General features: G+C 42.9%; 2 protein-coding genes across 2 annotated transcripts in view; both read left to right on the forward strand.

The window, feature by feature from the left end:
* Positions 1-12,910, forward strand: part of LOC136843682 (transmembrane protein 151B-like) — a 264,510-nt gene that overhangs the window by 202,791 nt on the left and 48,809 nt on the right. The gene's annotated exons all lie outside the window — the stretch shown is intronic.
* On the forward strand, positions 4,642-5,277 carry LOC136844017 (uncharacterized). Its single transcript, XM_067113028.1, has one exon. It carries the CDS (start codon positions 4,642-4,644, stop codon positions 5,275-5,277), a length of 636 nt encoding a protein of 211 aa, XP_066969129.1.

Genomic DNA, 12,910 nt, shown 5'->3' on the forward strand with positions numbered 1-12,910 from the left:
CTATATTTCCCTTGTTCTTTTCTTTCTGTACTAAGGATATTCTCCCTGTGGTCATCCATTTGGGCGCACGGTGGTTTGTGATACAATGCTGGAGTTGTTCTGCTATTCGTGGGTATAGGGCCTTGAAGTTTTTGAGCCAGTATCCATGGACTTCATCGTGACCTGGGGCTTTCTTGTTGGGCATTTTCTTTAATTGGTGTCTGACTGTGTTGGTGAATCTTTGTTTTATTCTCCCCATTTCTTCTGCCTTGACTTCCTGGAGCCATGTTGCATGTTTGTTGTGTGATACCGGATTGCTCCATATGTTTTTCCAGTCTCTTACTTGGTTCGGCTTCAGGAATTTCCTGGTGGTTGCCTTCCAGAGAGTTTGTTCTGTTGGTGTCCTTTATTCCTGTTCATGTACCATTGGGTCTTATGAACTTTAGCTTTAAGCCTCTGTTTTATATCTTCTATTGTGCTGGTTAGTCCCTTCTCCTGTACTTCGTATTTCTCATTCAGTTCCTCTCTTGTTTTCTTACTTCTTAGCCTCTTTTCTGCCATCTCTTTCAGTTTACTCAAGTCAGATCTCATCACCATGATTTGTTTTTCCATGAGCCTTTTCCAAGGCAGTTGCTGTTTTGGTTTCTGTTGGGTTGGTTGTGATGGTAGTGTTGGTGTTTGTACCCTGCATATGCCAGGTTATTGGTTTCTGTGATGCTGGTGGTGTGTATTAGTCTCATAATTTCAATAACGCTGTAAAGTCCCTGCTCAACGTGTTCTCTGTGGAGAACATCCCGTTTTCTGCTGTGCCTTTCCGCGATCTAAGGTCGAGCAGAATATATATTTATCATCACAATTATAAACTATGTATTGGTTGGCTTTCCAACCAATCATGTATTATGTACAAGTAACAAGCTATTTATTTCATATGTCAGACATTGTTTATCACCATGTTCTCTGTATGAACCTGTCCTGTTTTTTAAGGAACTAGTTTGACCTCAGGTTACCTGTAAATCTTTGTATTAGTGGTCTCTGCGCACTATGCAGATGTCCGCATCCCGCTTTATAAGCAGCTAGTTTTATCAATAAATCAGCAGTACTTGTCTCCCTGCTCATTATTTCGCACCTCTCTCACAGTGGTGACCCCTGAGTGGTTTCCGGAAGCCATTAATGGACCCAAACGGTGACTAAGTCTTGGCCCAATGAACCCAATCCACGCCCCTCATGGAATAACTACGGCGCTCTAACAAAGTGTTTGGGTGTTAACCGACCCTCGTTGGCAGGTCGCCAGCGTCATTAGCGGACCCACACGGCACGCTCCCCCAGCGTGTATTGGCGTGAGTGTTCCCACACACTCGAAGTGAGAGTGCGAAGAGAGCATGGACGGAGACATTCCCAACCATATACAAATTACCGCGAACCTCTAGGGGGCAGACACCTCCCTCTCGCAACCCCCTCCTGCACGCACCTCCACACCAGTACTGCCGCCCCTTAACTTGAAGTTGCCGCCATTCACCAGGGAGAACACAGCATCTTGGTTCTGCAGGGTCGAGGGGCAATTCAGAATAGCAGGCCTGACTGACAAGGTGCTGAAGGCGGACATTGCCATTAATGCCCTCCCGGAGGAGATTTATAAGAAGATCACCCCATGGTTGATGACGACGTCGGTCCCTGCCACCTTCCAAGAACTGAAATCCACTCTTGTCGAGACCTGCTCCCTGCCGGTCTCTGAGAGAGCTGCCCACGCCCTCGACCTTGCCCTCAATCCCCGGCAGGAGGGAAACCTCTCAGAAGTGTGGTACACTCTCCAGGACCTCCTCCTCCTCCCTGAGACTGACAGCAGTGGCAGACGCAAGGAAATCAGTCTGTCAAGGGAGATCTTCCTGCGGCAGCTGCTGCCGGAGGTCCATGGGCAGATCACAGATGCATACACCCTGCCAGTTGAGGACCTAATCAGGTTGGCGCAGCATCTGAAGGACTCCATGAAGGCGGCCAAGAGGGCGACCATGCCCGCACACTCAGCCAACTGCCTCCTGCCGGAGGACCCCACCACGGAGCCTGTCAACTCCATTGAGCAGAAAAGGTCGTCCCACCAGCAGAAGAGGGAAGTGCCTGGGCTATGCTACTTCCACTGGAGGTTCGGGAGAGCCACCCGGAAGTGCGAAGCCCCCTGCCCTTTCTTCCCTTCAAAAAAACAGAGGAGGCGGCAGCCAACCCCAAAGGCAGCCGTGGCAGCAACAACAAAAATACCCAGGGCCCCCTTACCAGTAGGGTTCTACGTCCGCGACGCGATCTCCAGCAGGATGATGTTGGTTGACACTGGAGCCATGCGTTCAGTGTTTCCACCTTCAGGAGAGGACCTCAGACGTCCGCCGGACCCGACTACCTGCCTGGCGGCCTGATGGGTCCCCCATCCTCTCTACGGCACTAAGCTCCTGTCGATCTCCATCCTTGGCGGTACAGCGAGGAGTCCATCATTGCGGACGCCAGGTTCTCTCCCCACTCCTGAGCAGACTTCGCCCACTTCAGTCTGGCAGTTGGCGTCGGCTGCAAGCACCTGCTAGACATCCAGTCCTGCCAGTCCTGCCTTGTCGCCCAGGCCCCAGGGAGCCTGCCATCTGTTCCATCCCCGCACCCCACCAGTATGGTTCCTCCAAGAGTTCCCAGTGTTCAAGCCAGGCTCTGCCAGATGCAGGACTCCTGCCAAACACGGGATATACCACCATATTAAGACGAAGGGGGCCTGATGCTGAGCGAGTTCTGGCTTCCCCCGCAGCACCTTCAGGAGGCCAAAAAGGCCTTCACAGAGATGGAAAGGATGGGCATACGCAAAAAGGCCCCCCAGTCTGTGGGCTTCCCCTCTTTACATGGTGCAGAAAGCAGATGGCACCTGGAGGCCCTGCAGTGACTACAGGTGGCTGAACCTGGCAACAGAGCTGGACCACTAACCCCTGCCGAACATGCAGGACCTGACGGCCTCTTTCCATGGGGCCAGGATATTCTCCAAAATGAACCTACTAAAATCTTATTTTCAGGTCCCAGTAGCTCCGGAGGACATCCCCAAGACTGCCATCATCACGCCCTTCAGGTCCTACATCTTCGCCTTCTCCACCTTCGGCCTGAGGAATGCAGGCACGACCTTCCAGAGGTTGATGGACAGCATCCTAATCTTTTCTAGATCCCGGGAGGAACACCTGCGACACACCGGAAGGTCCTGCAAGCGCCTACAGGAGAATGGCTTCGTCGTCAGGTTTGACAAATGCACCTTCAGCGTCGAGAGGTGGAGTTCCTGGGCCACGGATATCCCGGAGCGTCTGCCCAATGTAGGTCAAGGTCAAGCCGCCGAGAAGTTCCCCACCCCCTACCTCCATCAGGGCCGTACAAGAATTCCTTAGGATGGTCAACTACTACAAAAGATTCATCCGAGGATCGCTCACCATGGCCCCCCTGACGGAGGTCTGAAGGGACGTCAAGACCTTAGTGTGGGGACCTGACCAGCAGAGAGGCTTTCCTCTGTGAAGGCCTCCTCGCCAAGCAATATCTTTGGCCACCGGGATCCCAGCGCTCCCCTCCAGCTGATGAGGGACGCCAGCAATGTCGCCTGCGGGGCAGTTCTGTAACAGATCATCTGAGGGACCCCTCAGTCCATTGCCTTCTTCAGTAGGAGGCTAAACCCCGCCAAGTCCTGCTACAGCACCTTCGACAGAGAACTCCTCGCAGCATACGGCACTTCAAGTACCTCCTGGAGGGGATGCCCTTCACAATATGGACCGACCACCAGTCGCTGGTCCATGCCTTCACGAAGCTGGGCGACAAATGGTCCTCTAGGCAGCAGCGGCACCTCTCAGCCATTGTGGAGTTCATCTGCACCATCAGGTACCTCCCTGGAAGGAAGAACCCGGTAGCTGACACCCTGTCAAGGATCGAGATCGATTCCATACAGCTCGGGATCGATTACGAGGACCTCAAAAGGGGAACAAGCTGCTGACCCTGAGACCCCAGCCTACCGTACAGCTGTCACGTCGCCAAAGTGGAAGGACGTGCCATTCGGCTCAGAAGGATCAACATTACTGAGCGATATCAGTACCGGATGCTCCGCCCCGCCCCCTGGTACCCGCTTCCAGACGTCGGTTGGTTTTCATCATCCACGGCCTATCCCACCCCTCTGGAAGGACAACAGCCAGACTGCTGATGGAGGAGTTCATCTGGCATGGCATACAGAAAGACACAACAGCCTGGGCAAGACAATGTATGCAGTGTCAGACAAGTAAAGTGGGGCGGCACACCGAATCGGTGGTGGGCGAATTCCCCCACCCAGAGAGACATTTTGGGCACATCCACGTCGACGTAGTAGGACCTCTTCCCCCATCAGGAGGAGCCAGATGCCTACCGACAGTCGTTGACCGCTCCACCAGGTGACCTGAAGCTACGCCCATGGAAGAAGCCACCTCCAGTGCATGAGTGGAAGCCCTCCTCTCCAGCTGGATCAGCCGGTTCAGTGTCCTGGATGACATAACGACAGACAGGGGACCCACTTTCCTGTCCAAGCTGTGGACTGCCCTGGCATGTCTAATGGGGACCACTCACCACAGCACCACCACCTACAACCCTGCAGCCAACGGAATGGTGGAAAGGTTCCACAGGTCTCTGAAGGCATCCCTCATGGCTCATTGCTCTTCTGAAAACTGGAAGTACCAGCTACCCTGGATCCTCCTCAGGTTGAGGACCGCGCCCAGAGCCAACAGCGACCCCTCCTCAACAGAAAAACTCTACGGGGAGACTCTGGTAGTCCCAAGGGAACTCGTCGCAGAGAACAGGGATGACATAGGAATACAGAGGCTCCAAGACAGAATTGGAAAGTTCGCCCCCTGCCAAGAGACATTCACCGACAGGACGTTCCCCTTCATGCACCCCAGGATGTCCTCCTCCAGCCACGTCTTCGTCAGGGACGACGCCGTACGCCCACCCTTGACTAGGCCCTACAGAGAACCTTTCCTTGTCCTGGAAAGGAACAAGAAGGCATTCCGAATTTCCACCCATGGGTGGGAAGACTGGGTGTCAATAGATCGTCTCAAACCCACATTCCTGGAGGGGGGCAACGGAGGCGGACCCCAAGTTCTCCTGCAGGATACGGCAGCCCCTCAAACAACCCCGGTCTCAGGAAAGGCGAGGCGTCCCGGAAAACCTGATGGAAATGCACCACAACAAACCACTGCAGAGGGACATCGGGAATGGACCCACCCTCCAGTTGACATCAGAAAGAAGACCCACCGTCACCCCAGGAGATACCTGGTTTAAACAGACGTTACCTCTGTCTTGGGGAGGGTAGTATTGTAAAGTCCCTACTCAACACATTCTCTGTGGAGAACATCCCGTTTTCTGCGGTGCCCTTCCGCGACCTAAGGTCAAGCGGAATATATATTTATCATCACAATTATAAACTATGTATATGTTGTCATTCCAACCAATCATGTATTATGTACAAGTAACAAGTTATTTATTTCATATGTCAGACATTGTTTATCACTATGTTCTCTGTATGAACCTGTCCTGTTTTTTAAGAAACTAGTTTGACCTCAGGTCACCTGTAAATCTTTGTACCAGCAGTCTCTGCACACTACACAGACGTCCGCATCCCGCTTTATAAGCAGCTAGTTTTTATCAATAAATCAGCAGTACTTGTCTCCCTGCTCATTAATTCACACCTCTCTCACAATTTCACTTGTTTTCTCTGGCTTTCATGGAGGGGATCTTTGTTCTTTCTGTGTCTGGCTTCATCCACTGTCTGATCTTTTCCACCCATTCCAACCTATCTCCTACATCTTCAGTGTTTCCTCGTGTGCCGTTGTTTGGTAGCTCATCATTCCTGTCATCTTTTGTGGCATCGTCTCTTAGTTCGTCTTCTTTTCCTTCGTTGCTGGGTGTTATTTCTCTTTCCAGTTCCTCTCTTTCTGTTGAGGAAAGCCAGTTCTTTTGCTTTATGCTCATTCCTTGGTCTGACAGCCTCTGTTCTGATTGAAGGGGTGTTATTTCTCTCATTCCAGATGCTGACCAATCTTCTTCTGTATCCTCTTTCTGTCGGTTTGCTTCTGATGTAGCATCTCCATATTTCCTTATTTTCTTCTCTTGTCCATTTCTTCTTCTGGTTTACCTCTGTAGCTCCAGGCTCTGGTTGCTGGTTACTGTCGTTGTGGTGGTCAGTACCTGACCGTCCTCCCCGTTGATTGGTCTGCATACCTGGCTGCCAGACGAAGCTCCTCTGTTGCCAGAGGTTCCATTTACGTTGTTACCGTTTAATCTTTCATTTCTTTCCATCATTGCTGAGTTTTGCTATTCAACCCATAGCTGGACCCTACCCCATCAGGAGTAGGTACTCATTTACAGCTGAGTAGACTGAGGAAATTGTAGTAAAGATTCTTTCCCAAGGAATCAACGCCGGGGAGAGCAGTCACCCATCCAATGACTGACCAGCCCGAGTGTTACTTAACCAGTCCATCAACGAGCTAAACCACTCTGCCATGGTGACCATGCTATTATTATTATTATTATTATTATTATTATTATTATTATTATTAGCCTACAACTCAAGCTAAGACAAAATGTCATATGATGCTTTAGACAGACTCAGCACTTCAACGACTTTCAATGAATAAATGAATAGATACACAAAGAAACAAGCACATAAATAAATAAATAGATAAATAAATAAATCATAAGGAAAAACCGGGGCAAATCTTCAAGGTTTAGACGCAGCTTCGAAACACGGGTTTTATACCCTGGACAAATTTCGGCCACGTAGACTGATTACCGAAGAGTGATATCTGATGCCCAGGGTCAATTTGGCAGAAGCCTCAATGCATTACTTTTCCATCCTGATAAGAATTTTGGACGATTATCGAAAAGCCATTTCCGATGCTCGGGAACGATCTGAGGGAAGCCTTGTAAATTTTAGCCTGGTCGATTCTCAAACCGGCTACGTACAAACCCGAGTATTTCCCCTAATTTTAAACACCCCGACTCCCTAAAAAAAAAAAAAAAAAAAAAAAAATGTGATAACAGCAATTCTGGGAAAAACCTTTTTACTTAAACTAGCCTGATCTAGGGCTCTGCAACATACCTGACTGGGGTCTCCCCCTGGCTCCCACCCCTCCCGACACCCATTAGTAGCCAGGAATCCTGACCTAACCTAACCTAGGATGCATTGTCATACTATTTCCGGAAGGGGAGAGTAGGGGAGGGGGAACGGCTTTGATGTGCGTGGCCATTCTGGAGGACCCCTTTTGTCCTACATTTAAAGAAAAATGTTTGAAATGTAAGACAAAACAGTATTTTATTGCTTTTCCTTAAGGAAATTACTGTTCAGATACTTGAAAGTTAAATAAATTTATTCACTTACATACTTCGACTACAGCACCGTGAAAAATATACATCTCAGTTAAAGGAATCGCGATAAATAATAGATAATCAAAATGAGGTTTTGACTTTTTTCACTTCTTCCTACGAAAGCCGACTGCTGGAAATTCACTTTAAAATGATTTTCATACTATTGATATTAGACTAGGTCCTAAGGGCTAATCAGATCTAGCGTAAAGGCCCGCATCCCCTAACGATCTTATTTTTGTGAGGGCAGAATTTGATTAAATATTTTCACGCTAACTCTAAACTCTCCGTGAACAGAATACATAACGGAATATTAATAACAGTTTCGAAAGGGGGAAATGTATATCACGAACCTCGATATTCCTCAAAAGGTGATAATTCAAGATGAGCATTACATATATATATATATATATATATATATATATATATATATATATATATATATATATATATATATATACATATATATGTGTGTGTGTGTTTGTATATATGTATATATAAAATGCACATCTATGTATATATATATATATATATATATATATATATATATATATATATATATATATATATATATATATATATACATACACATATGTGTATATATACATAGATACATACCTATAATAATCATACACACATATGTATATATATGATTATAGTCACTTTTTTTACGTGATTCGTTTATCAGACATTACCACAGGTGAAAATAAGAGACGGGCTGTAGATCCTGACCGGTCTCGACTTTATTTCCAAGCCACTGACGAAGGACTGATACTAAGTATTAGAAGTCACAAACATAATCAGGAACAGTACTGACAAACATACACAACCTTTAGAGACTACATATCCGCCTGTGGCCTTCAAAACTCATTTGGCTAAAAATCACAATATACTCTCAGGGGACAATACTGATAAACGTACCGACCATAGGCGACATCAGATCCACACCTGACAGGTGTCGGGGAGGCAGGGTTTGGAAAACTCATTAGCACTGCTGCCCCCGTACTGTGTTTATAAATATGATAATCTTATTTCCATACATTTCTACTGCCTACCTTAAAATTTAAACAATTTACAAATTTCTTTGATATTAAAGGATCAAGTTTATATATCCCTTGACTGGTATTCATATTATGGCTGTAACTTTCTTTTAAAAGCTAGATTCAATAATATTCCTTTCCAGTGCGTTATTAGAATATACATTCCTTTTTGCCCCTTCCCAGTTGATAGCATGATTGTTCTCACTAACATGTACAAAAATACCACTGTTCCCCCGTGCATATCTCACACATTTTTTATGCTGTTCTATTCTCTTTTCCAGTTCTTTACCCGTTTGGGTATGGTATGTCTTTATGAATGTATGTGAGTATGTATGTACATGCGATGTTAATAATGCACGATTTATTAAAATCATATCTTTGATATTTTATATATATATATATATACTGTATATATATATATATATATATATATATATATATATATATATATATATATATATATATATATATATATATATTAACTCATGTTGATATATTATCACATACATTAACGTGCAAGAAAGCTGAAAGTGAATAAAAAAATTAAAACAAAAACATAACGCGATGAAAACAGAAATTCATGTAACACAACTGACTTCTGCCCATGAAAGAAATGGAAGAAAAATGTAAGAAATAAAATGGGAATCGTTTCCCGTGCAAAAAATATTTGTCAGCCTCCTCGCCACCACAGCAAGCAATTTAGCTCCTTCCTTCGCTAAAACCATCCACCAAGAACTCTCCTGGAGTGGAAAACTGGGCTTTGCTGTGATGCTGGCACAGCCTCAGTTTTTGCTCAGATACCGCTGAGAGCAGACTGTATAGACTGCGAGCATCAAAGTGAATTGCAACGGGTTTTGGCTAAAAAAAAAAAAAAAAAAAAATTCTGTTTGTCTTCGGCCTTGGTAAAATGAAGCATTTTAGGATACTTGTCCTGGATTTAAATACGATATTGCAATGTGTTGTAGTTTACTTCAATTAGGTAGCATAAAATAAATAAATAGATAAATAAAATTAAGCCAGATTCACAATGTAAAATTATCTGAGAACTCCACGAGGTTGCCTTCTTTTTCGGAAATGTGCAAGAACCGAAATGCTTGGTCAATGTGTCGAACATGCATTGTTTTCAATTTTTTGAGTTATCTGCATCGACGGTGATTTTATCATTGATTTATTGTTTCTGCAAAGTATCAAGTGTGTCTCTCTCACCATCCAGGATGTATGGTGAGAGAGACACACTTGTGACTTGCTGAAACAGGAAGTCGATGATAAAGTCACCGTCGATGCAGATAACTCAAAAAATAGAAAAAACTCTTATTCCACACTTTGCCAAAAAAATGGACGGAATGGGATGGAATGGAATATAAAATTTATGTCAAAGGCCAAGCGCTGGGACCAATGAGGTCACTCAGCGTTTAAAGGGAAATTGGGAGTTAAAAGGTTTTATTAAAGGTGTAACAGGAGAAGAGCCCTCCCAGTTGCACTATGAAAAAATTGTTAGTAGAGGGTGGAGAGTAAGGTGGAGGAAAGAGAATGTGAATGGAGGTATAGTACAAGGAATGAAACGGGTTGCAGCTAGGGGGCGAAAGGACGTTGCAAAGGGCGCACTATCCCCTACGGAGTCAAAAAAAAAGGAGCGAAATATACTCGCGAACGTTCACAGAACTAGAAAACCCACGTTATCCGCCAGTGCCTAAATTTCTTTGAAAAAATAAAGTTCATTTAGTTGCTAGTTCCCGCTGTCAGTCTCCACAAATTGAATGAGTTTCCCGAAGGGATTCGCTAATTGTTCTTCGTCTCATAAATAAAACTTTCACGCTTCGCAGGATGCTGGGCTCTGGTCATTTACGTCTGTGAGCAGCTTCGATATACATCTTTACTGCAAGAGACGAGACAGCGCGCAGAGAGTAAAAATGGTGGACATACATAAGGAGGAATGTGTGTTCCTAGGCACATACACACTCACACATATATAATATATATATATATATATATATATATATATATATATATATATATATATATATATATATATATATATATATATATATATATATATACAGTATATTTATATATACACACACATATATATATATATATACTGTATATATATATGTATATATATATATGTATGTATTATTAAAGTAAAAGCAACCACTGTTTTGCTATTATTATTATTATTATTATTATTATTATTATTATTATTAGAGTTGAGGAGGATCTCGTAAGAGCCATATAAATTGTGAGGACAATGAGAAACTGAGAGACTGTGGCTAGTACAAAAAACTTTTCTATCTGAAACAATCTTCTCTTCATTTATCGCTTTTTCAAGTAACGGGAATCACAGTTAATGTTGTAAATATAGGAAATTAAATATATAAAAATTAACCGAATCTGCTTGTTTGTTTGTTCTCCAGCAAAAAAAAAAAAATGTTAGCTCGTCACCAAACTTCAACACCTGTGTTCTAAGCTCTTATCTAAACTTCCATACTCATCACCACCGTTAATATAATTAATACAATGATAATATTACCATCAATATCGTTCACATTTCACAATTATGTCTGCGAGTTTCTCCAAAATGCTAAATTAAAACGCAGATATGTCTGCTCTGATCATCTGATGCCTACCTTCCCCGAGGCAGAAATGAATTCGCTCAGACATTAAATCGTTCTTTTCACACACACACACACACACACACAGAGAGAGAGAGAGAGAGAGAGAGAGAGAGAGAGAGAGAGAATTTCAATTCTTTTAAGAGACACTCATACGTCCTAACTTTGAACAAAGTGTTTGACGATTTTTCTTCTCTTCTCTCTCTCTCTCTCTCTCTCTCTCTCTCTCTCTCTCTCTCAATTATCGTCGAAGCAGAAGTAAAAACGAGGCTCGGAATGGAAGCGAGATGATGACTGGAACTCTTTCAACTTTCTTTTCTATTTTATTTCTCTTTCAGGATACCCTGGGTACGGTGCAAGGGAATATCCTTCACGCGAGGGAACAAGGATTAGAGATTCTAAAAAACATAAAAATTGAGAGGAATAAGTTAGTGAGCAAAGGTAACTGACTCCCAGATAAAAATAGATAGATTTTATGAGAAAGATGCTGACTTTGTCTATCAGAAAAAACATTCAAAGGCCAGGGTAAATCAGGCTGGTTAGTTTCACCAAAAAATATCGTTTTTCACAGAGAACGGTAAATGATATTCAAATTCTACTCAAATTTCAACTCTGTACTTGCGTAAAGAACTACAGAAAGTCATCATTATATGATGGCAATCTTCTAGACATATATTTGAGCCTTTTATTTTTTAGTAGAAACAAATGAGATACAATGCAAATATATGAAAACACCCAAGAATAGTGAAAACCGAACGTGTCACAACAAAGAAATCGCATTTCTTCTAAAACTGACATTCAGTGAACTCAAAACTCGAAGAGATTTAACTCTATAAAAATATATTATAGAGATTATAGCAGTCAGTAGAGAATATACGATGTAACTCCATAGAAATATGATTAAAGATATTTTATCACACAATAGAGAACATAACTCTTACTGAGGCAACTCAACAGTAATTACATCAACTCATATGACTTTGTGAATAAAACATGGTGCTTTATCAATATTACAATTATTACTACTAATTAAATGGTGCAATATCGCCACGTTTTATACTTAATGATTGGATTAATTGCTAACAATCGTTATAGGCGAGATGGTTTCGATGTCAACATATCGTTATGTAAAGGGGATAACCTGATTAAATGTGGAAACATAATTTCTTTTATTATGAGGAGATTGTTTTAAACCAGGGATGCAAATATTATTAGCTACCCGAAGCAAAGCATTATATTTAATTATTGGATACATCGCTAATTATTATTATCGGCGAGATGGTTTCGATGGCGACATATTGTCTTCTAGAGGGGGGATTTCCCAATAAAATGTGGATATATTATGTGATGATTTGAGAAGATTCTTTTAATCCAAAGATACAAATACGAACAGCTACTTGAAACGAAGCAATATTTTAAAAAAATAGCTCATGGATATTAAAAAAGAGATATGAAAGAGAATGTGTATCGTCCATTCTACAGAAGCTGAACAATATATAATTAAATAACCAAAATTAGAGCTGCATATCAGGAATATACATCTCAAAATATGCATCTGCAGATTAATATGATTAAAAGGGATTTTCAACATTTCTTTGCTTACATTTTAATCAAAACATTTCCTCGTCTAGACCACATTTCCATAATCTATACGGAACATTTTCTTGAAACATTTTTATTTCTTCAAGAACAAAAAAAATAATTACAACTTCAGAAAACAATATTTCAAAAAGACGAATGAACAGAGCTTTGATAAAACAGTGAAATAAACAGCCATGAATAGACCGTCACCAAGCTCTTGCAAAAATACTAACATGGTATCTAGCCTGTCTCCGAGAGAGAGAGAGAGAGAGAGAGAGAGAGAGAGAGAGATAATAATCGTGGCTATTGTCCTCGTAA

The sequence above is a fragment of the Macrobrachium rosenbergii genome, chromosome 12 (assembly GCF_040412425.1).
Source record: "Macrobrachium rosenbergii isolate ZJJX-2024 chromosome 12, ASM4041242v1, whole genome shotgun sequence".
Lineage (NCBI taxonomy): Eukaryota > Metazoa > Arthropoda > Malacostraca > Decapoda > Palaemonidae > Macrobrachium > Macrobrachium rosenbergii.